A 25,006-nucleotide genomic window follows, 5' to 3' on the forward strand; every position below is an offset into this window, starting at 1 on the left:
TTAACAACTGAAGAAAACGTTTTTCATTATAATCATTTTTTGTTTCTACCTCAGGGCATTTTAACGTTACGGAAAGTCATCGGTTTAGCATAAATGTTTGATGAAGTCTCGACCCTTTGCTGTGATGCCACAAGCAAACCAATAAAATTCAACCAATCACATCAGCCATGACAGGTCAATGTGTCATAAACACCAAAACCTACCAGTTTAGAAGCATAACGATAAAAAAATAACAAACTTAAAAACATGGCAAGACTTCAAAATATTGCCCCATTTTGAAGGCAAAATCCAAGAATTTTCTAAAACTTCGAACGCTGGAGGGAGAAGAACACAATTAAGCTAAAAATCAATCTTCCAAAAGGTAAGCCAATGCCACAACTGTCATATCAAGCAAACCCCTTAAATCACTCGGGCGAATCGGAGCGTAAAGCCCGCTGTTATCAGCTGATCAATTTGTTTGGATTTGTTACCGCCAAGTGTTTAACATATCTTTGTCGAGGGTCATGGTTCATGTGCTAAGTTAATTTAATTTAAATTTGCCACAATAATTTGAGGAACATCGATAAGTGATAGGAGATAAAGAACTTTCCGATTTCGTGGTTATCGACTGAAGGGAGTGTTACATTACAATATGACATGTTCCTAGTTTGAGAGGAAAAGGTAATTATAATTTTTCGGTTAAGTGAAGTGGAAGTCGCGATTAATAACAACCATTATCTTCGAAAATTTAAAAATCAATAGAAGTATAGACTAATATGCTGTGTTTTTGTCGTATTTTACTGACCCGAAGAAGAAGCGTCGAATACGACTGTGCCGCTATGGACGGTACGGGAGAAAGATGTTTCAAGATCATTAAACTGGTTTTGTGTTTATGTTCACTATCCGTTGGCGAACTGAAGAAAATGCACGTAAGTACATGTATATAGGAGCTAGTTTAACACTACGATTTGTACATAGCTATAGACCTATTTGTCTATATACTATATTTGCACAGCAAATCAATTTCACATGTTTGTTGTGCTATAATGAAATTAGTAACTAATTTGGCAAGCAAATTATTTTGCATTTCTACACGCCTTTGCTGTTATGATAGTTACACCGGGAACACTGTGAAGTGGGGTCATGGTGGCAGTTGTGTTCGTGTGCCTTTATACTGTATTTTCCCAGTAAACGTTAACCTTAACCTTTGCTTCGGTCTGTGAAACAGGCATCGACCGAACAAGCGCACCATTACACGCCCTTGTTAATGCCGAGAAATATTACTGGAAAAATCCTTCTTTATGTAACAGTTATTTGTTTAGCTACTGACCAAGCATAGCAGCCATAAGGTGAAGCACACACGGTGACGCCTCGTCTAGACTCAAAAAGTCCGTTATGGGAAAAAGACGTAGACTTGTTCCAAGTCTAGGCGCAGGCATCACCATGCTTTGATTATTTCCATGGTGTTGTTAAGATTTTAATTATTTTGTTAAGTATTAAAAGTGCACAAACAAATACAGAAAGGAGACCGATTCTTTTTATCGCAAAGCCGCTTAATATCCAATCTAAAAGTCAATTTGTTAAGGAATATATTTCTGTTTGAAGCAAAATTAGCTATTGTCATTCCTTGTCGTACAAGGCGGATTGCTGAACTGCAAGTGGTAGCTTTTCCAAAGATAGAGGCAGTGAAAAATTACATCAGTTGGAAACAAAATGACTTGCGTTTGTTGCGACATTTTGAAACTGTTAACTGGGATTTGTAAAGCTAAACAATATTAAGTTGTATTCTTTTAACAACCTGTACTTTTACAAAATTTACAAACAAAAAATTCCTATCTTTATAAAGTAATATTCAACATGGTTGAACGTTATGATGTCTGTTAAAACCATATTAAGACTGTTATTTTTTCATATTTCTCACTTAGCCTTATCGCTACGGTATCCATAGACATATGACAACCAGAGATCTTTCCCGCTTGTTTGGAGTAGATTCCCACAACGATGGTAATGTCTTTTTGTCTGCTTACAAATATAGAATAGAATAGAAACTTTATTAACGTGTCAAAATAGCCACTTAGCTCGGGAAAACCCATACTAATTTAGGGATACGAAATAAAAAGGTTCTGACAGACAATTTAAAAATATTTAAAACTATGTAAAATATCAAATAAGAATATAAAAAAATTCTGATCCTAATAGTAGTTACTTGTAATCATGTTGAGAATTCGAAAGTAAGGATTAGGCCACAAAGAGAATCCCGGAAGAGTTGGAGACCCAAAGACAAAAAAGGCAAGTTTACTTTGGTTAGCATAGAGTAAACACAGCCATGTTAGTTTAACTGCCCTTAGCTGGCACTAGAAATTAAAGCCTGAGATTAGGAGTAAGACCATATAACCGTGATCATTTAAATAAGAGAACAGATAATAATGTGTTTGGGGAGATAGTACCCAATTGAGATGACCGTTTCTTTACGCTTTTGACAACGGTTGTCACCTCCCAATATAAACATAGCTACATGGGCTTTTAAATGTTAGCTGCTCATCCACTGCACCTTTTAGTAAAGCCTGTTTTTCACTAGAGTCGCAAGCGCAAGGGCAATCACGCAAAAAAGGACAAATTTTGACACTTGTGCTTGACGCAAGCACCAGCACAAGCATCAAAATGCAATGCGCTTGTGCTTTTGCTCGAGTTGAAGCCGTTTTCACGGTGAAATACGACCTGTTATCCTTGCGCTTGTGCTTGCGTCGCTAGTGAAAACCAGGTTTAACATAACAATTATGATTACACTTTAAATGAATGTAAATTTGATTTTAAACACGTTTTTTTCTCAATCACCCGTGTGGAAATAAAGATTACCTTACCTTACCTTCAACTCGGTTTGGTTTCTTTGGCTGTCTAATTGCAATAACACGAGTGTTTCTTTTTATACACCCATGCAATCAAGAGTTAGGCAATTTAATTCATAATTGTTTGTTTTTGTTAAATTGTTTTTAGTACCTGAGTACAACGTTGTGCATCCCATTCAAGTAGACGAGGATGGTGCCTTCGTCTCTCATGAACTATCATATCCAAGAATACGCATGCGTCGGTCTTCAGACGAGGTCGATCACCATGAAGAAGTGCACTATAAAGTATCAGCTTTTGGAAATGATTTTCACCTTCATTTACAACGAAACAAAAGACTATTGGCGCCTAATTTCAAAGTTGAAATCATAGGAAAGAATGGAAGAGTAATGAAAAGACATACAATGGAAAATTGTCATTATGTTGGAAGATTGAAAGATAGATCAAGATCAACAGTAGCAATAAGCAATTGTCGCGGACTGGTAAGTACAGTGTATCAATCATTATTAAATTTTCAGCCACGGATATTGCATTTCTAGCATTCTGATTGGTTCACTCAATCCCGGTTGTCAGCTCGTATACCTTAGTTTGACCTTATTTGGAAAATGATTGCGTTACTGTTGCCAAACTAAAATTTTTCTGCGGGAAGCGACAGTTCCATCAAAATGGTTTTGAACAGCAAATTTGGCGAGCTTTATGAACAAGAAATAATTAGCGGTGCCTACAAAAACCAAAGAAATGCCATAGTAAATTAAACTACGCAAAACAAAAGGATAGATGCGAAAAGTGTAATTAATAATACTTTTAAACTGAAAGCACAGCAAGAGCGAGTGAATAAAGTATAAAAGCAGCAAATAATTTACGATTAGCACCTTAGTGCTTAATGCAACGCAAACAACGGAATTCGTTTTTGTTTTTACTAACAAAACAATCATATGCGTAATACTAAAATGCAATCGGTCTCAACCTTCACAAATCATAACTGTCCAGCTTTGCATATTATTATCTTTCCCACGTTTCACCTTAGGTCTTGTTCAGTTAGGATCAACCAATCAAGCACAAGCGGTTTTGATTGATTTTGGTGTTTAGGTGTCCCAATGCAACACTTCTGTTTGGATCAACTGTGGGTTTAGGTTAGACATAGGTTTGTTTTAGGTTGGTGGGTATATGGTGACGGGGGAGAAACCTGTGATCCAAACAAACCGAAAACGTCAGTAGAACTTGAGAAAACCGAAATAAATCAATCAAACTAAGACGGTCCGTTCTTGTTGAGCACAATCTTAATAAGCTGATGTTATCTCTTTTGTCAATTGGAAGGAAAATAAGTACCTATATCCCTAGATATCTCAGTAGTATAACTTTCTGTTTATACTCTCTTGCTCTATAGAGTGGACTCATCCACACAGAGGACGAAGCCTATTTCATGGAGCCACTCCCGATTCACTTGCACGACAAAGTAACTACAAATGGTAGAAGTAAACCTCATATCATCTATAGAAGATCTGTCACTCTAGATGAAAAGCAAGATCTTCATGTTGCTAGAGAAAAGAGAGAAATACGCACTTGTGGAACGGAAGGTAGCGATCTTTGTTTAAAGAACAATTTTTTTATTTTAAAGCTCTTAGTCGTATTGATAGATTTCAATAAAAATTATGTTTAGATTCATTTTTGCATCCACTTATCCTCACGATTGACTTATCCTCACTAATTTACTTTAATTTACTCAGTTAGTCAGTATCGAAAATGCAACAAAAAGGACACTTGCCTTCAGGCATATCGCCAAAAACTAGTGTTGCCGACATAATTGTCATTCGTAGGAAACGTATATATGTATTAACTGACATTTCTGAAGCGATTTTAAATCAAAACTTCATTTCTTTGCATAGATGACCCAAAAATTCGTCTAGCGCGTTCGTTGAACGAAACGCAACCCATACAAAGGCATGGACCAGCGGGCCCTGGGGAAGAGAAGTACATCGAGACTCTGGTCGTGGTTGATCCAAAGATGACAAACTTCCACGGAGAAGACGCCGCAAAACAATACGCTTTGTCTGCCTGTAATATAGTAAGTAGGCAAACTAATACAATTTGTTTAACAATCTTAAACAATAATAGAAACATATATTAAAATACCTTATATGTCTGAGTAGTGCGTCGATTTCAAATCTTAGAGGCCTAGAGTCGAACCTAGTAAGCGTCTTCTTATCTTGTTCTTGGGCAAAACACCTTATTCTCATAGTGCCATTCTTCATCAAGGTATATATATGGAATTAGATCTATTTTGCCAAGTAACAAGTCTCTCAGACTAAATAAGTTGTTTTATCTATTATTGGCTGTTAACGTTCTTCTTCGTACATTTATTTTGTTAATTTTTTTTTCGGGAAAAAAATTGTTAGAAATATTATTTATATCACAAAGGTGATTTCCTATATATAACTGCAACAGAAATGTATTATTATTTTTTGTTTAGGCTTCAAAACTTCTCCGAGATGGAAGCATTGGGGAGAACCCTGTCAATTTTGTTGTTAGTAGAATGCAGGTTCTAACAACTCCACAGGTAATTAGGCAATTTATAAGTTGTAAATATTACTCTTGATTAAACTTTTGTTGAATGCCACAAAGTAGGACCAGTACGACTGCGGACCGCCGAGGGAGCAACAGTACACCAGCATGCAGAACACTGAGGATCGAAATGCACCAATCAGAGCTGTTGAAAACCAACCAATCACAGCGCAGCCGTGTGCTTTATAAGCTAACGCACAACCAGTCGACCTTATCGCCTGATGAAGACTAGCAGTATGCAGTCGAAACGTTGCGATCTCCATCACACGTGACTACGTCGTGAGACAAACGAAATAACACTTTATTATTGTATTCTACCACGATGAATAACCACAGCATTTTTTATGACACAATATTTCTGTCTACTGCCACAAAATGGTTTATGGTTATTTTTGAATGAAGTTGTTTTTTTTTTTCTTTTCTCACAATTTCCGCTCCCTTTATATTCCTTTTATATTCCTGACAGCTAAACGGTGAAAGCAGTCATTTTATTTTTCACACCGTAATTACTACCTCTTATGCCTGGTTTGCAATATTTCTATTAGTCTGGACTGGTTGTTAACCACCACGCAAGCAACACATTGGAAAGTTTTGGCAGATGGGCGGAGCGGAACAACAATCCTTTGGACAACGATGAAAACCATTACGATTATGCTGCTTTATTTACAAGGTGAGATTATATATTAGATATGATCATGATACAGTACGAAGGCACTCCAAAAAAAAATTGAGTAAGCTCCTTCTTCAATCCTTTTATGTAAGAACTATTTTTTTTTTACTTTAGTTTTTCATTTACTACTGTAGTTTGGCGTCGGTGTTTCTCTGCGTTTGTTGTTAGTTCGTTTTACAATACATTGGACATTCGATATTAATTCTTGTTTATTCACAGATATAACATTTGCAAGGACAAGAACCAACCTTGTGACACTCTAGGTACTCTCTTTTGTTGTTCCAGTGTTATAGAATAATTGGGTATTTGTTTTGGGGTTTTTTTTTGGGGAGAAAAAAAAAAAAAAAAAAAAAAAAAAATCTGTTATTTTCCCTGCATCAAGTTGACGTCAGAAATGTTTAAATTACTAAAAGTACCAAGCACACCACACATCGCTACTCCAAGCTGATTGACAGACCGTTCTTATTGTGTTAGAGAGTGTGGCGGTACTTTTCTCCTCGTTAGTGGTTTTCTTTATTCTTTCATCTGCTGCCGGACAAAATACAGATGCTGAAATTCGAAGTTCGATTTGCTTATAGCAAATATTGAGAATTCACGTTCTTACCACTGTAATATCACTAATGCTTGAACAGGTCTGACAAGAACACGTGGAATGTGCAGCTTTCCAAATTCTGCGAGTGTTGGACAGGATAACGGTTTGATGCTTGGAATGACGCTAGCCCATGAAACTGGACACAGGTGAATTATAAACAAACGTCTTTCCTTATTTCTTTTCATCCTTGAGTGCAATGTCAACTGACGGTTTGATCTAGAATTTTATTTTACAATGAAACACTGCCTCTCGTGTTTGATATATTACGTCGAACCTTTTAGATACGGACACCAAAGGGACAGGGAAGAGTGTCCGTATTACAGAGGTAGAGTTGGTATAAACTTTGGCCTCTTTCGGACTAAGTGAATTGTCCGTATTAGGGAGGTGTCCGTATCGTATAGGTGCCCCCGATTTGTCCCCAGTCGTCTCTTTCTCCTATGAGACGACTGGGGAACATTCAGAGAGGTGTCCATAATGTGAAGTTTGACTGTATCAGCAAGCAGTTTAAAAAACATTGTTGTTGATCTTTCAGTCTTGGAATGAACCACGACAGAGGCCAATGTCCAGATGGTGTGAACATCATGGCATCCTACCCGGCAGGAAAGAAATCAGCATTCCAGTGGTCACCCTGCAGCAAGAACTATCTTCAGCAATTCTTAAAGTAAGTATAGGGACAAACTAAATGTTAAATAAAAGCTTAATTTGGCTTTTAAGGGAGATTTCCAAGGCCTCCGCCGTTATTGTAAGAAATCCGCATGTGATTCACATTTAATTAGAGCCTCCCAAAATGAAGCTAGCGAGGTAGTTCAAGTAAGTATTACTCAGTCCATTTAAAACGATTGAAACCGTAAGTAACCAGTCATTTTGTGTCTAAGAAGGATTTGATTGGTGGTCCAGGGAACTGAAAGAAATTAACGGCTAAGAAAAAAATTTATACGTGCGTAAAGGTCTCCGTATACGCGGGAACATGTCTCAGGGACATGTCGCTGTAGCAGCGACAAAATCACGTGTTGTTCACATTAAGGAGTTCACATGTAGCAGCAACAAAATCACAATGTGTACACACGCAAAGAAAATGTAGCTACAACATGTCACTGCCACATGGCCCTGCGGCATGTCCCCACGTGTGCGGGACCGTAAAGAGTAGATCTTTGAGAAGGCAGTCGATCTATTGTTAGACGGTAGCAGGGTAGGCAATCAGATTGCGAGTTTTTCAGTAAGTCTCTTTATTTGTCACACAGCTCGGAGGATTCTCGCTGCTTGGATGATAATCCAACCAAAAAGAATGTGATAGAAACCAGGACCCTGGACAAGCCCGGGAGATTGTACGACGCTGATGAACAGTGTCAGCTGGCTTACGGCCAGGCTGCCAAGTTCTGTGGAGGAGATAAATTTATGGAAGTGAGTGTTATTCTTTAACCCAATCCGGACAGGGTATTTTTGGCCTTTTGCACGTAGAAGGGGGCGGCAATGTCACGTATTGTAAAGTGATATGTTTATTAAAAAAGTCTTTTTATCAGATCACGACAACTTGCTGTTCTATTGTCGTTTATGGGATAGGCTAATGGTCCTCTTTAAACCTCTTAGTCCGAAAAGTAATGAAGATGCAATGTTACCCAGCAAAAAAAGTACACAAAGCTAGGCATGTAACTTATTGCAAATGAATCGCAGTGGAGCTTTAGGTTCGGTTGTATTATACTTGATTGCTTTTTGTGGATTTGCAGCAAATTTGTGTGAAGCTCTGGTGCGAAGTACCTGGGGGAAGCGGAAACTGCAAAACGGCTGAAATGCCTGCAGCCGATGGAACACCGTGTGGAAATTCAAAGGTAATTTTTCATATGTTATCTTTATATTTCAAATGGCTAATTCTACAAACAGAAGGCCAAAGCCATGTATTGTTAACTGCAATAAAACAGAAAAGGCATTTTAAAATACGAGAAAAATGTGGACATAAATCACGGACAATTTGTAGACCTTGATCTGTTAAAAGGTGAATTTGAGGAAATTTCGGCCATGTTTTGGGCTAATGCAGGTAGGAAGCATTTTTATCTTTGACGATGGAAAAGAAACAATTTCAATAAAACTGACCATCATCCATAATTATTTTTAGCTCCAGGCGAGCTAGAAGCGTTCTAGGAACGTCAATCGACAGTTAGGTGTGTGGCACATACATAACTATCGATTGACGTTCCTTGCCTCTGTTGTTGCAGTGGTGTAGAAGGGGTCAATGTATTCCGCTGGGCACTGAAGGGGCCGACACTGTGGACGGGGGTTGGTCGTCATGGTCTGCAAAGTATTCTGACTGCAGTAGATCGTGTGGAGGAGGAGTGCAATACAGAGAACGCAGATGCATTGCACCACGGTAAATAGTGTATTACTTGTCTCAAAAAACTGCTTGCAACTGCGCATACAACGTGTACAATAGTGTAAAACCAAATGCTTTAACTCGTCTAATAACGCAGAGCAACTTGCATGTGTAATCATTTAAAATTTAAAATTTAAACATAAAAGTGTGTAAAAAAGACAAAGTAAAGATGTTTTAATAATTTGTACCGGAAGAATAGTATTTGCAAAAACTACACATATTACCTTGTCTGTGCGTACTATTTTACGAATAGTTATCAATTATTTTAACTTATTCTTTTGTCGTGATCACCATATGTATTGTACTGCCTACTGTAGTTAATTAGCCAATAGGAAGTCTGAGCTTTTGACCAATGACAAAATGGTATTGTTTAACAAATATTTTTTTTTTCTAATCTCAGCCCCAAAAATGGCGGGAAGAGGTGCGAAGGTGAAGAAAGAGAATACAAGATCTGCAACACTGCGGTAAGTCGTTAGAATAATTGGCTAATTCCATTCATCATCATCATCATTATCATCATTTCACTTAACCATTTGATCAAAGCATTTACTATGTTTTTTTGTAACGGAGTATAAATGAGAACCGACAAACTGTTAGGAAAACCTGACAAAATGCTGGGGGGAACCTGCGATGAACAAAGCATCCTGTCCAGGGGGAGTAGCAATACTTCTAGTCACTTCATGCTACAGAAACCAGGGTTACCGCTGAATACGTGGCACTATTGAACTACTTAGATACGCCACTCCTCCAGTCTGTTGGATTGGAACAGATAGAATTAAATATCAGATAAAACCTGCCAAAGAAGTTTGGAAGCCAATTTAATCGAAGGCAAGTTTGTCCTGAGTGCCTTGAGAGAGGCACATCCGCTGACACTAATTTTGGAGTGCATTTTTTTTTCTTTTTGCTAGGCCTGCTCCACTGACTCAATGGATTTCAGAAACGACCAATGTCAAGTAAAGAACACTCAATTGTTTAATGACCAGTACTACGAGTGGGAATGGAAACCTTCAACTCTAAGTAAGATGGATGTTTAAAATTGCTTCGATTGGCAAACAAGAATCAGACCATAGTATTAACCAAGGCTAACGGCTGCTTGGTACATACATAAATACGTGTTGCATGCGTACGTACGTTATAAAAAAATTAAGCATCAAAAATAAATTGTAAGAACGTTTTAAAAATGAAGTTTTCAAGATGGTCCCTATACTGTACAACTTTGTATAACATTAATTCAACGTTCAGACTATCCTGAAATAATTCAACTCGACTGTTTCTTTGCAGGAAGCAAGTGTGTTCTAGGGTGTTTTATTAAAGGAACTGGTTTAGGTTTTGCTTTTGGAAATGTTGCCGACGGAACAAATTGTGAAAAGAATTCTCTTGACAAATGTATCGAGGGACAATGCACGGTAAGAGAATGAAACATTTATCGACTTTTTGGGTACGTTTTTACATTTATCTACCTGACCTTGTTATTTTTCTGTACTTAATTTAAAGTTCAACATTTACTATATTAAATTGAAAAAATGATCCTCGTAGGTAAATTGCAATTAAAGAAATTGGAAAGAAAGAAACCAGTAAAAAACTCTTAGGCTACAACGGGATTCGAACCCGTGACCTCCGCGATACCGGTGCGATGCTCTAACAACTGAGCTATTGAAGCCACACATTGGGAGCGAGGTCACGGGTTCGTATCCCGTTGAAGCCAGAATTTTTCTGGTTTCTTTCTTTGCAGTTTCTTGAATTGCATTCACTGGGAGGGTCATTTCTTCACTTTACATCTCATCCGCTGTTTACATATATGAATTATTTCATATACATTACGTCATTTATTATATAACATCATTAACAATACAGCCATTTTATTAATAGTGTAAATAAAGGTATATATAATTTTCTTTTCTTGTAGTTAGCAAGCTATATCTGCTTAATGTTTACTGCATCATGTTAGAATTTCGACCTCGATTTCGCAAACAGATATGAGTTTATGTGCGACAAGCATCTGATTAAGGTTATTTTCTCTCCAACAGAAAGTTGGTTGTGATGGCGTTATCGGTTCTAACGCAGTAATCGACAGATGTGGTGTGTGCAATGGAGACGGAAGCACGTGCCTGCCAGGATCAAGAGAGAGCATAACACGAAACAGTACGAGTACGAAGAAGGAGTTTACTCCGGGAGCTGCTAACCTTATCACAAGCGCTTTAGACTGGCTCAAGCACATGGGGTATGATGTGGACAGGCGAGGACAAATAGCTTCTCCTGAAGGCGCCAACAAAGACACACAGAAGGATGACTTTTACTGGGCTGTGGTTAAATCTGGTTGTAGTGTTTCTTGTGGTGGAGGTAGTGCAACGATCAATGTTTTTCAGATATAAACGAATATAATTTAATTTAGTATTCGCTAAAATTTGTTTCTGTCAAATTTAATACGCGTCAAGTTAAGTAACCCCTCCCCCCCCCCCTCCCCAAAGGCAAACAAAATTAAAGTGGCCCTGTACAGCTATGTGGCAACGTCATAAGGCCGGGCAACAATAAAGAAGGGTCGGGAGAGAGCCGAGATCGCCGCCATCGTGGAGTTCAAGACTGCTTTCCCTAACACGGACCATTTTTCTGACATTTTAAGAACTTTGTTCTACTGAACATTTATTTCCTTCTTAGCTATACTGTATGTCCATTAAAAATTGGTTACACGATATCCTTCATTTAAAAGTCGCTAATCAGTTGCTCAGTAAAAATCGCAAAAAGTAGTAGGGCTAACAATAAAAACCATAAGGTATGTAGAACAAGACGTTTATATTTTTCCCCTGAGAGTTTTCTTAATAATTCCTTTCATTCCGCTAGGCTCGGAGGTATCGTATGCTGAATGTAGAAGATCAGATGATGGATCTCCGGTTAACGAAGCCAAATGTGATGCTGGAATGAGACCGCCTCGTGAGTCAGTTCACTGCAACTATCAACCATGTCCTCCCGTGTGAGTAATCATGAGATGATTCTATTTAAAAAACTGTCTGTACTTATATGGATCATACGTTTGCACGGCGAGCTGAAGGAGTTGATCTCAATGTGTGATTGTCTTGAATGCAATTCTGAACCCTCTTTATATCGCCATACATACTCATATGACACCAAACAGGACGTTGCATCATACGTTTGCACGGAAACGAGCGATAGAAGGCAGTTGATCTCAATGTGTGATCTGTCTTGAATGCATTCTGAACCCTTTTATATCGCCATACAAACTCATATGACACCAAACAAGACGTTTGCATCATACGTTTGCACGGAAACGACGCGATAGACAGGCAGTTGATCTGAATGTGTGATCTGTCTTGAATGCAATTCTGAACCCTCTTTATATCGCCATACAAACTCATATGACACCAAACAGGACGTAATACAAGGCTAAAAGGTTTGTCTGACAGTTAACGTTAAAGATTCCACAGCAGCTAAGAAAACTTTTAAAATTAAAACCATCGTAACATGTAGTAAAGTATAAGTTTGTGTTATTGGTTAACAAACAATATGTCACTGCTCATCCTAGTTGGAAACCAGAAGGTTGGGAAGACTGTTCTCAGACCTGCAACGGCGGAAACAGAACACGTGAAATAAAATGCATGCAAGTGGCTGCTGACGGAATCGAATATGATGTCGACTCCAGACTTTGCTCGGATCCTAAACCGTCCATGGTGGAGGCCTGTAATAACGTACCGTGTCCATCTGAGTGGGTGGCCCAGCCATTTGGACAGGTAATCACACGGATTGTCAGTGAATATCTCGTATCAAGTCGAATGAAATACCAAACCAAAATAAGAATTTTTACTTTCGAGGAAAGACCAAAATATTGCAAATTGGACAATGTTAAGTATGACATAAGATCGAACCTTCTTCGTTATGTTGAACGGTGGTTGAATTAAGGTTTGAGATAGTTCATTTATGCTTTCAAAAGAGGGAATTATATTAATCGAAAGACTGTGTTTGGATGGGGCAAAAGGATTCTTTTAATCATTCCTTACACATTTCTACAAAACAATAAAGTTGCCCGCCGTTGAACAGCACAGTTTTGGCTTCTTATTAAAGTAAGGATAAGCCTGGCTAAACAAAACGGTTTCCGTCTCTTTAACCCGTAGTGTTCCACAAAATGCGGACGTGGACTTCAGAAGAGGACCGTGAAATGTATGAAAGCAGACCACCGAGGTAATCTTATGGACATGGAAGAGACCCAGTGCGATGCAGCGCTTAAGCCGCCAATACAGGAATACTGTAATGTGCACAATCCCTGTCCTGGAGATGGTATGTCTGCTTAAAATATTTATAAATTTTTATATTTTGTCATGCTTTAAAGTGTCTTCAAGAATAAATTACGACTTTCCCAGTTGTTTAGATCATTTGAGTACTCACATTTGCCACTAACGTTGACATTCATTAAAAGTAATACATAACTAGTCTATATAACAACACTCAATTTAGTTATGTTCGCCTCATTTTTTGTTGATAAGCAAGCGCAATACCTGCATCCTTCGCGTTCATGATGTCGTTGGAGAATCTGTATTCAACAATGCAAAAACACGGATAAACAATGGCGTTAAACAATTTAAGCAGTGGTGCATGATGATGAGGATGCTGTTGCAAAAATACATGTTTTGTTTTTTTGTCACACCTCGTGGTACGTTGTCAATCATGATTATATGAAAACCTTCTGCCAAGTCAGCGATAAACTGTATATAACATCATTTCGTTTTGATCTATTTCAGACAATTGTGGTGGGAACTTTACAACAGACGTGGGAACCTTCTCATCTCCAAGCTATCCAGCAGACTATCCTGATAACAAGGAGTGTGTTACAACTATCACAGTCAACCCTAACAAAGTCGTCAAGCTTAATTTCCACAGGTAATCTTCACAGTGTTATCGACCACATCACTGTCGTGCTAATCTCAAGCAGTTAAAAATACTTTACCAGGGTCCTAAAATTTCGAATTCTCTCCCAGAATTGATCACTGGTTCGACTAGCTTTTCTACTTTTGAGAAAAAATGGGTGATTTGAAATGAAACGAGTCTGAATTGACCTAGCTTCACATTGACAGCGAAATTACTAACATATTGCTTAGCGAGGTGGCCTCCCCTTTAATCCTGGTGGTTTCCTGGAGGTCTCCTCGCCCTACCAACTATACTTATTTTTGTAACATTTGATTTCAAAAGTGGCTAAAAAATGATGATGATGATGATGATGATGATGATGATGATGATGATGATGATGATGATGAAGATGATGATGATGATGATGTAGAGGAGTAAGGGAATGCCAGCATTTCAAACATGGGGCTGCGAGTTACGTTGCTCGTCCTACTAACCGACACAAATGAAAGTCGTCTATTTGGTGTTTTTTTTTTTTTTTTTTTTGCTTTCAGTATGCAAGTGGTGTCGCCAGAAGACACTTCAAAACCTGAGAAGTGCAAAGGTGACTTTGTTAAGGTCATGGATGGTGACTGTTCGTCATTCAGAGCTGAAACAAAGTACTGTGGAAAGCAGGAACCAGCTCCATTTATTTCCACCGGGAACAAGCTTTGTGTCAAATTCTTTTCTGACGAATCTCAGACGGCTCAAGGATTTAGTGCATCTTATGAGGCTGTCAACAGACCCGCCAATCCTGGAGGTAGGAAAGAGCAAGTAACACGAAAAACATGCACGATTTGTTCTTCTCTTCTTTTACATGGAAATCGACCATCATAATGAAGCTTTATAGCAGTAAATTATTAGTGCAATCGACTCTTTACGGACACCGTCGGGACCGTCTCCAACTGTCCGTCTTAGAGAGGTGTCCGTCTTATAGGGAGTTAAGTTACAGTAAAATGACTGAAAAACGGTAGGGAAGGACCATCACCAGGTGTCCGTCTTACAGAGGTGTCCGTTTTATAGAGGTGTCCGTTAAGAGGGAGTTGACTGTAAATAAAACAATGTTGGTGCTTTAATGGATGGCAAAGTAAAAATCTGTGCTTTACAAAAAGCACTTAATTATTTTAATATCTCTAATTCTATTTAAAAATTACGACAAATAAAGTTTGTATTTAATTACCTTATGCTGAATAAGCAAATATATGAAAAGTGGAAAAATTTCCGTATCTTATTAAGTTTAAAATCCTGGCTGTTAGTTATTTAAAAAATAAAGAATCAAGAAAGGCAACAAATACTTTTTACCCATAGCAGCTTTATCTAGACCGAAAGGAAATTGCGTCAACAATTAAAGGCAAAAATTAACCATTTCTCTTCACAGATCAATGCGGTGCTGTTCTGACGTCACCAGTTGGTTTAATTACGTCACCTAACTATCCCGAGCCTTACCCAAGTAATGAAGAATGCAATACCACCATTAAGGTTGCCAAGGGGCCAATCAAAGTCGCTTTCCAAGCTTTTGACGTTGGAAATACGAAGTAAGAAAACATACGTGCTTTTAGCTAACAATTTATGAACGTTACACACCCAAAACGTAAAGGGATTGTATTAAATTCTCTTGTAAATGAAACTTTCTCTTACGCTTACCTTCCCACAGCTGTGAAGACGATTATGTGATAATAGACGAACCCATCCAAGGAAAAGCCAAAAAACTCTGTGGAAATCAGATTCCTCAAGCATTCAACATTTCCTCCAACCAGCTCAAGATTGCTTTCAAGTCTGCGGAGCGCATTGGAAGACCCAAACCAGGATTTGTGGCCACTTACACTTCAGGGACTACCCCAGGTAAACGTTACAACTTGATAAGAAGTGACCTCGATTTAAAGCCATCAGTCTGCAGAATTGATGGCAACATGCTTCTCCTTGAAAAGACTAAGTTAACCGACCAAAAAAAGTTTCCTGTAAAAAAAAAAAAAATGTTAAGTATTAGATGCTTAATAAAAACTAAAAACACCGCCCGCTCGCTCGCCGTACCTGTATTCCATATCATGTCCTACCTGGAGCAACTCCACACCTTTAACTGCCTGTTCTTTAGCCGTAACGGTTATCATGGCTCTTTTTACAGATGAGATACGAAAATCTGCCGGGAATGCTGGAATAAAAACTTTTACTTCAAAGCTAGACCAGGGACTCATGGCAGATTCTGTTACCAGAGGTGAGCTACGTGAAGTATTTGTTTTGTTCTGAATTTTCCCTTCTTCAGATAATAAAATTCCATCATTAAGTATGATAGATGATTCTGATCTCCTGGTCTTCTTACAAGAGTAGTTTTTGAGGACAAATAGTTAGTTACCATCCTCGTTGTCGTTGAAGGGCTTTCTTAAGTCCGGGTAGTCTATTTATCTTTAAAGTATCATATATGTCAAGTTGTTATTTTATGTAATAAATGCAATCTTTTAATGTAGATTATGTATTGAATGTGTGTTTGTAGAGCATATCCCAAAGCCTTCCAGTACCGGAATTCCCACCGGCATGGGAGTAGACTTCTTACCACTATCAAAACAAGACAGCAAAGACGGTATGGTATTTACAATTATAATATCAGAGTTATAAACGGCGATAAAAATTTGCATACCATTTTTATATTAGATAGTTTACCTTTGAAAAAAGTGCCAATAGACAAACGGAATGTGCATGGTTAAAAAAAAATTCAAAAAATCGCGAAATTAAAGACCCGCGAAAATTTATTTTAAACGTTTTATTAAATTGTATTTTTTATGTTTATTACGTATTTTTGGCCAAATCACGAAAATAAAGTCTTGCGAAATATGCCCGTTTCATTTTCGCCAAATTAAGTTCCCGCGAAAATTAGTAACAGTAGTAAAAAAAAAGTTTACTTTGAGAAAAACAATTGGATGGTGTGATCCTCTACTCCGTAATAACAACCAAATCAATAATGTTTTTTTCCAAACTTAGTCTCCAAGGAAGAAGGCGAGGACATAGATGCCGGTGTCGGGGAGAACAAAGGTAAGTGGCTTTAACCTACTGTACTGGTTGATCTCATCTCGCTTGAGTTATGCTCTGCCTTTTGTCAGTAAAGACCTTATAACTGTGCTCATGTAGTTTGACCTCGGTGTGTTAATTCTCGATTTTACACTAAAAAAACAATGTTTTCGTTCCAGATAAGGAAAATATTGATGACGACATCTTAACCAAACCCACAAGCGGTCTTCAGAGTGGTGAGTGATTTTTCCGGTGGTGATATTGTGTCCACAAGTTACAAGAGACTGAAAGAATTATTTTTAATTATAGACAGTTATTGAAGACAATTAGTTGAAATATCTTATGCTTTTTGGTACCATTTTTAAGATACATGGCAAGTAAAGGAATTGTAGACATAAAAGCGAGTTTTTAAATCGTTTGATTCAAGCGTTTAGCCGGCCATTATCAGATTATTTTCCGTCCTCCTCTTAATTCGCCAAACTAATAGTGCTGTCTTCGATCGTTTGGCCAATATTCCCCCGTACGGTCCACACATTCAATTACTAAGGCATGGGTGTTTTTTTTATTATTCTTAATTTCAAACTAAAGGGTTTGTATGCACAACACTACATGTACATTAATTTTCTTACTGATTGCCAATTTAATAGCTCTTAGTGAACTTAACGGAGACTCAAGTGGAAGCGGTGGAAGCGGCGATAGCCAGACAGACAACAAAAACACAACCAACAACTCTACAGTTGGCGGAGAAGATGAAACTGCACATGAAAATACGCAAAAGAACCAAACAGAAGGTAATTTAAACATACTTTTGGAGTAACTGCAGTCCATCAGTACCACTCAACTAGTTAAAAACTTTCTCAAATCTCTACTTCTTTTTTTCAGGCCCTGCATGCTTGTTTAAGGTTGACAACTATATTTTAGAATGTTTTTACGGCAATTATCTTAATGATTAAGTCGTACATGTATGTTTTTTTAATTGAGGTGTTCAAAATGATGACATCACAAAGGAGACCATTCCAGAGACCGATCAAGGTAAGTCTGGCATATGCACTGTAAATTCTGAAGGAAAGTATGCTAGATGTCAGAAGCGAAACTTACTTCTGTTAAGCGGAACGTACTCATGTTAACAAAAATTGACATGCTTCAAAATCAAAATAAACCACAACACATTGATGTACCTCAACAAAAAAAAGTGTTCATTTGCAATATTATACAGCACAATCGTAACAAAAATAAACGCCTTTTATCTCTAAAGAGCCACCGTATGAAAAACGCAGTTGCTTATTCAAGAGATCAATCATGCAACCCAAAAACGTTTATCTTCCCATTTACTGGTTTCTGTCGTTAGGTATGGCGAAATAATTTACTTGTCAGCCATCAAGTCAGTAAGTGTTTAACATTTTAATTTGGATCAGTCAAATACTGTCTCATAGTTACTTGTTTCATCGTCAGGAAACCTTGCCAATCAGACCACATTGAATGTCCTCAACGACACTCAGCTAAATGGTAACAGGATTTACATTTATTTTTTTATTATAAATCTATGGGCATTACCTATTTGAACTGCATTGGCTACTTTATATACCGTAAAATTCCGGTTATAAGCCCCCCCCCCCCCGCTTATAAGCCCCCCCGGTTATAGGCCCATCTTCCTGGAAACAAAAAAACAAAAAATACATCCAGTTATAAGCCCCCCTCCCCCCCCCCCCCGGATATAAGCCCCCCTCTGCTGAATGACAGTACTGAACAGGGCTAAATGTTGCTTTATTATGCGTTTTTTACCTAAAAACGTATTTCGATCGACACCCCCGTGGCACCCAAAACCGCTTACAAAGTTGTATAAGCCCAGGGCTTATAACCGGAATTTTACGGTATTTGCCGATGAGCTTAAGAGTCTAAACAACTGAGATCTTGTTTACAAGTTACAGCAAGCAAGGAGCCCAAAAAGTGTCACTATTTTCAATTAATTGTACACCACCAAAAAGGAGCCGAAGACAGCTTCCAGTTGCCTGTTGATTGGACTTAATCTGCAGAAAAGAATGTGAATTAGTTAAAGCCGCACTTTTGGGATTCTTGCTGTAAATAATAAACAATTTTATTGAAAAAGCCCGTATTTTCATTCACATATATGCCACCACTGTTGTATCCATTCGTCAATTAACATACTCGCATATTTTGTTCATTACCCCTCACAGACACATATAGCAATCAGACTCTTGCCGGAGCACTCGCTGAAGCTGTCAAATCACATGGTATGCACAACTTTCACTGCAAGATCATGGGATCATTCATTTCTCCGTCACAAGAGTTTGTAAATCGATACGCTTAAGCTTTTAAAATAGCATACTAGGAAGACACTAGATGTATGTACATGTTAACATTGCAATGTGTTAAGGCCCGGCCAAACACACGCAACATTTCAACGCAGCATATCGCAACATTGTTGGGTCATGTTGTGAAGGTGCTCGCCAAACGCACGCAACTTTTGAACGCAACATATCCCAACGTTGCTGCGCTCAGCATGTTGAGCGCGTTTGGCCACCCTGTTGCAATATGTTGCAGCATGTTGGATGTCGCAAACAGAACTAATACGCATGCTTCGGCGCAACAATGTTGCGAGAACATGTCCAAACGAGTACAACATCATGCAGCATCCAAAAATGTTGCGATAAAAATTTGAACATTTTCAAACTTGATCCAACATCATCCAACATGTTGCAACAGGGTGGCCAAACGATTGCAACATGCTGTGCGCAACAATGTTGGGATATGTTGCGTTGAAATTTTACTTGCGTTTGGCCGGGCCTTAAGGAACCAGTCAATTGTGAGATTACGATTTTAAATTCTTTAATTTCTTTCTTTATATTTACAAGAAACTGCACTGATTCTTATTTTAGTACCACCCACATTGTTTTCTTGGGATGAGATTCCGCAAGGTGATCCATGGGCGAACCGAATCATGTGCTGATTACAATTTAAATAAAAATACAAATTCAATTGACCGGACCTTAAGATTTGTCGTTAATTGATTTGTTCCAAACTAGATGCAGTTATGATATAAAACCATTTATAACAAATCTAAAGGTGTTTTTCGTTTTATTTTTGCCAGAAAATGCCAAAAACGAAACAACGGGTGATGAATTACAAACTTTGAACAATTCCACAGGTGAGTCATTTTTCTTAAAGCCTCTGAAACGATAGGTTAGCATCCCATATGAGAGAGTAGCACTGTTTCAAGCCGTGCTGTGCCGTCCGTCGAGTGTATCAAATTTATGAGTTCGAGTTAGAAATTTCAAGTTTGAGTTATTGGGTAACATTTTCCCAGTTGGTCACGCATAGTGTCGCCCTTATCACCAAATGAGCTAACCGCAAGCCACTCGAACTCGATATTTTAACTCGAACTCGAAATTCTAACTCGAACTCGAACTCGTGAAATGGACAGACCCCCGTCCGTCCTGTGTGGCAATTACTATTTTGACTGAAACTGGTGTTACTTTCTTTACAGAATCGAATGACCTTTCATCAGTTCAAGATACTCAAGGAAAGGGACTGGCTGGACTTATTAAGCCTATCCTTAACCAAGGTGAAACAGTTTTCATTAACCTTACAATCGAAAAATTTTATCATAACCAACTAACCATATTTGACCGATAAATCCGTGTGCAAAGTTCAGTTTGGTTTTAATTCTACCATTATCTGCATGGTGAGGTTTTCCTTTGATGGTAAGTGTGCTGCGTTCCAGAGATCAAGGTTCGTGCAAGTCCGCTTACCAAAAACGAAACTGTTGTAACATCCTAATAAAGTGCTAGGTAGAAGCCTTCAATGGGATGGCATCCCATACAGGGCCGGAAAAAGCAGAATACGCCTAGTCGCTTCATGCTATGGGAATCGAGATTAAACCACGACTGTGCAAATGAACTCCTGAGTTAACCTGAGCGTAGAAAAGCAAGTGCAAGCTCGCCACCTAATATTCTTTGTCTGATTTGTAGGATCGTGTCCGCCTGTTAAGTCGCTAAACTGTCTTAACCTGCTTTACTCGTTTCCGTGTACGAATGATGACGATTGCTTTGAGAATGGTATGACATGCTGCAGTACCAGATGTGTATACGGCAAAAAGATGTGCATCCCACGAGGTAAGCCACACAAGGTCGAACAGGACTGACTAAGTTAGTAACGTCGCCGTGTCAACGGCCGGTTTTTTGTTGTCATTTTGTATTTTCCTGCTCGCTGCGTTCTTACAAAGAAACTGGGTTACTGTATGTGTTCCGCTCTACGGGTAAATCAGATCTCATCACACTGCCCTACAGCCACACTGAAGCAAACCGGCCTATTAACAAACAACACCTTCAGCTGACGGGACCTGGACGGAATGACGTGCCCTTCCGACTTCGTAAGGATCAGCTATTTATGCAGTGATCGTAATTCATTGTTAATCATAAAATACTTATTAAACTTTGTCAATAAGTGCGTAATAATTGGCTGTGAAACGTAGCACCATATATATAGGTATTTCTATTGGCAGCATGCTAGAATAGTGGCATCATCATCATTTTTTTTCCCTCGGATTTCAGAGTTTAGTTTAGTTTAGTTCAGTTTCTTTGTTACACAAATTTACATTTACAAGAAAAATAATTTATAGCAAGAAAAAAAAGAGAATCAAAAACCGTGCGACATGCAGGAGGTAGAAACAGGGCAAAGCCCCAATTAACATCGACCCCCTGAAGTTCCCCCCTGAGTTCAGAGTACAGTCAACTCTCACTATAACGGACACCTTCAGGACCATCATTTGGTGTCCGTAATAGAAAAAGTCCGTAGTAGCGGGAGTTATTTTCAGTAATTCTTATTCGCCGGGACTTCAACTCCTGTCCGTAATAACGGAGTGTCCGTAATAGCGAGGTGTCCGCAAGGCGAGAGTTGACTGTAGCTTGTACAGCTAATATTTCCGAGCATTTCAACAGTACACAGCACGATGGGCAATGACCAGACCACAACACCGGAAACTCCATGCCCTACTCTTTAGTGGCGGTTTCGTAACAGGGATTGTTGAGCGATAAGAAATTAACGACTAGCCATGGTTGTTTTTTTTTTAATATCACCTAAAATTTTGACAGCAGAGTGTGTTTTCTTCTTTTCCTTAGTTTCGGCCGTCTGTCCCTTAAGAACGCCATATTACACTGGATTTCAGTCATGCAAAGACTCGGGTGACTGTGGAACTGGAGGAGTGTGCTGCATGGACATGGCTGGAAGACATTTCTGTCATCAGTTGAGCTCGGTGGAATAAATGCCAACCTATGTCTAAAGAAAATGAACAGGACATTTTAAACAACCAGAGGATATCTGAAGAGCCCGTCCTTTTCTAAAGAATACGAACACTTTTTAATATCATTTACGATGCTTCAATATAACTACGGCGGAGCTCAAGTTGATATCCGAGACTAATTAAAAGTGCTCTCTTTTTTTCTCTTTCAACTGCGATCTTAATGTTTGCCATTAAGATTGCCAGAGAACAAGAAACCTTTACTCCGTTCAACATTTATGTATTAAGTCGTGAAATAGAATTATGTTGAGTTTGCATCAATAAGCTGTTTTGTATAATGACGATATCTACTCTTCCGAACTAAAAAAAAACAAAACCAAAAAAGTGCTGTTTTATTGTAGATCAAAAAAGAAAGTTGATGTGAAATTAATCTAAAGGTACATGCCTACAGGTATTTTAATTTTGTAAAAGATCATGTTTAAGCTTCTTCTGTTCAACGTATTGAAGAAGTAACCACTGATAGGTAACAGGGTGTCAAAGTTCGTCCCAAAAAGAAATGCTTGTCCTGATCCAAAGGCAATATTATTAATCAAACAAAAACTTAATGTTTAACACATAAAAATTATATTTTATATCATATGACAATATTTTATTAGTAAACGTGCATTATAGCATTGAAACCATCATGACTAACAGCTAGTAAACTAGAAAAGGGGGTTGAAAAGCTCTAAAATCGCTTCTCGTCCATCGCTCCTGACACCTTTCGCTCATTTTTCCCAATAATCGTCCCGCCTCTTTCTCCGTCAGTTTCAACATTTATACGTACTTATTCTTGTAATCATCCTAATACTCAATAATCCACTTAGTCAGATCAACGTTTTTACAATTTAACTAAGCTGAATAAAACTCAGTGAACTAATATGATTTATATTAAATAGAAAAATGCATTTCGAGTGATTACGTTTCATTACCAATGCAGTCGGGTGAACAAAGGACGTTTTTTGGCAAATCGTATGTTGTTATCCAATCAAAAATGCGCGGGCACTGACGAGTACTGCGAAAATTGTCATGTGATCATGACGTAATGGGGACCTTTATGTTGCTTAGCAACTTCAGAGACGAACACTGCGGGCTCAGTCAGTGCTTGTTTCTTTGAGTAAATGGAGTAGAATAAATAGTTCCAAACGCTGCTTCCCAACATCTGTAGAATTGTTAAGTCAAAAAAATCTCAAATCAATGTAACAAAGGTACTTTTATAAAAGAATAAACGAGAATCTTAACTTTCTTTCCGTGTTGTTGAATCTCAAATAGTGGCCACTTAATCCGGGGGGGGGGGGGTACTCAAAAAAGTTTTATAAGGGGAGGCTCCGCCCCAAGTTCTAACCCCTTACCCTTTTATATACCATTTTGACAGAAAGTGTACCCCTTTCATATACCTTTTGCTAAAAAAAGGTACCCCTTCCATATACCTGAAAGATATGGCAAAGACTTAAAACACGGCGTTTTCTTGTCATTTTCATGTAGCGATACTAAATACATATAAATAATACAGCCATAAATTTCATCTGTTCGAGTAGTTTAATTAAAAGCCCTTTTAAAAATCTAAATGACAGATTTTCATACCCTTTCGTATACCTGAACTTGTGAAACCCCTACCCTTTTATATACCTGAAGTCTGAAAAAGGTACCCCTTTCGGGCGGAGCCTCCCCGTATAGGCCATTATAGGGAGTACCCCCCGGGCAACTTAACTCTTTACAATAGCCAGGATTCTCCTCCCATCTACAGATCCGTACATTTAACGGTACCTTTACTGAAATATCCCAACAACTTTCATAAGCAAGGACTTTTCAAGGAGGCAAGTCATGTAAATGACCAGAGAAAAAGTCTTCAATTCTCCTTAGTGCAATTATTAAAAATGTCGTTGGCAAACTTTTTACATAATTTCTTCTTAAGTAAAAAACAGACGTGCAGACGTCATCCAAGGAAACACGAGTCGTCATCACGCAAGCAGATAAATAGGTGGTTTTCACTGTCACGCCGAGAAAAAATAAATCCAAAACTATTGAGTCAAAAAAATCAAGAATAATACAAGTTGTAGAAAACTATTATATAAACTACTTGTCCAAGTTTCAGGTCTGTTCGTTATTCCGTACTCGAGTTATTCGTCAAATTGTTTCTCGCAAATTTAGAGAGCACAGTATGGAACCGCCATGTTGGAGCCCAAGCAGTTGGGCTCCAACATGGCGGCCGGAAATCAATGAAAACATCTGGCATTAAATACTGCTACAAAAAGCGGTCGGATCACCCTCATGAACAAGTAAACATTCACATAAACACTTCTTGCTAAACCTCAACTGTTCAGATTGTTACAAATTGCAGCATAAGGCATTTTTTTAGCAAAACGTGACAGCCTTCTGGCGGCCATCTTTGATCTCGTGTGGCGTGAAACTCCGAAATTCAAAATGCTCTTTCTTAAAGATGGCGAATGCTATCGAGCTAAAATCCCTCAACAAGATATATATTAAGGACGTCTATTAGTCAGTGAAGGATAAAAACTCAGGGGTCTTGCGATTTTGGGTTTTTGAATTTTGATGACGTCACGTGAAAACCAAGGATAGAGGATAAATAGACGATAATACATGGTTGCGCGGAGATGTGAAATTTATCTTCGAGTGTTCAAATCGCTATTTTCATGCAGTGAGATATCGGCTTTGAACCTAATATCGGTTTTAAACCTGAGAAGATAAATTGAAAAAGGAAAAAGTCAAATAGGAATTACTTAAGCGCATGCATGAAATTTATTTGTACAAATGGCCTCAAAATACGAATAAATCAATTTATCTTGT

The 25,006-nt window shown here is 38.3% G+C and overlaps 1 protein-coding gene across 4 annotated transcripts; it reads left to right on the forward strand.

Moving 5' to 3' along the window:
- The first annotated feature begins 242 nt into the window (after window positions 1-242).
- On the forward strand, window positions 243-23,444 carry LOC144631745 (A disintegrin and metalloproteinase with thrombospondin motifs 6-like). 4 transcript variants are annotated; one of them, XM_078490305.1, is made up of 37 exons: window positions 243-361; window positions 791-908; window positions 1,905-1,983; window positions 2,974-3,305; window positions 4,211-4,400; window positions 4,710-4,888; window positions 5,294-5,380; window positions 5,931-6,055; window positions 6,275-6,318; window positions 6,688-6,793; window positions 7,180-7,308; window positions 7,889-8,048; window positions 8,372-8,473; window positions 8,858-9,009; window positions 9,413-9,476; window positions 9,921-10,029; window positions 10,294-10,418; window positions 11,040-11,352; window positions 11,851-11,980; window positions 12,551-12,755; window positions 13,137-13,299; window positions 13,761-13,899; window positions 14,418-14,662; window positions 15,281-15,437; window positions 15,557-15,744; window positions 16,025-16,114; window positions 16,391-16,477; window positions 16,876-16,926; window positions 17,082-17,138; window positions 17,550-17,693; window positions 17,884-17,934; window positions 18,355-18,408; window positions 19,098-19,154; window positions 20,012-20,068; window positions 20,408-20,485; window positions 20,892-21,035; window positions 22,041-23,444. In XM_078490305.1, exons 2-37 carry the CDS (start codon window positions 819-821, stop codon window positions 22,181-22,183), a joined length of 4,626 nt encoding a protein of 1,541 aa, XP_078346431.1. In that variant the 5' UTR covers window positions 243-361; window positions 791-818; the 3' UTR covers window positions 22,184-23,444. The 4 variants fall into 4 exon arrangements, with proteins under 4 accessions (XP_078346431.1, XP_078346423.1, XP_078346439.1 ...); XM_078490297.1 differs by lacking the exon at window positions 243-361 and adding an exon at window positions 505-660; XM_078490313.1 differs by lacking the exons at window positions 243-361; window positions 19,098-19,154 and adding an exon at window positions 505-660.
- The last annotated feature ends 1,562 nt before the right edge of the window (window positions 23,445-25,006 follow it).

This window comes from Oculina patagonica, chromosome 1 (genome assembly GCF_052425735.1).
Source record: "Oculina patagonica isolate OP01 chromosome 1, crgOcupat, whole genome shotgun sequence".
In the NCBI taxonomy this organism is placed as follows: Eukaryota; Metazoa; Cnidaria; class Anthozoa; order Scleractinia; family Oculinidae; genus Oculina; species Oculina patagonica.

What these genes read in the sequence shown, in the direction of transcription:
- LOC144631745 (XM_078490305.1), top strand. Translation starts at nt 819, where the DNA reads ATGGACGGTACGGGAGAAAGATGTTTCAAGATCATTAAACTGGTTTTG. An exon ending in AGTAGATTCCCACAACGATG is followed by an intron (nt 1,984 to 2,973) that starts GTAATGTCTTTT and finishes AATTGTTTTTAG; the next exon opens with TACCTGAGTACAACGTTGTG. An exon ending in GCCCATGAAACTGGACACAG is followed by an intron (nt 6,794 to 7,179) that starts GTGAATTATAAA and finishes TTGATCTTTCAG; the next exon opens with TCTTGGAATGAACCACGACA.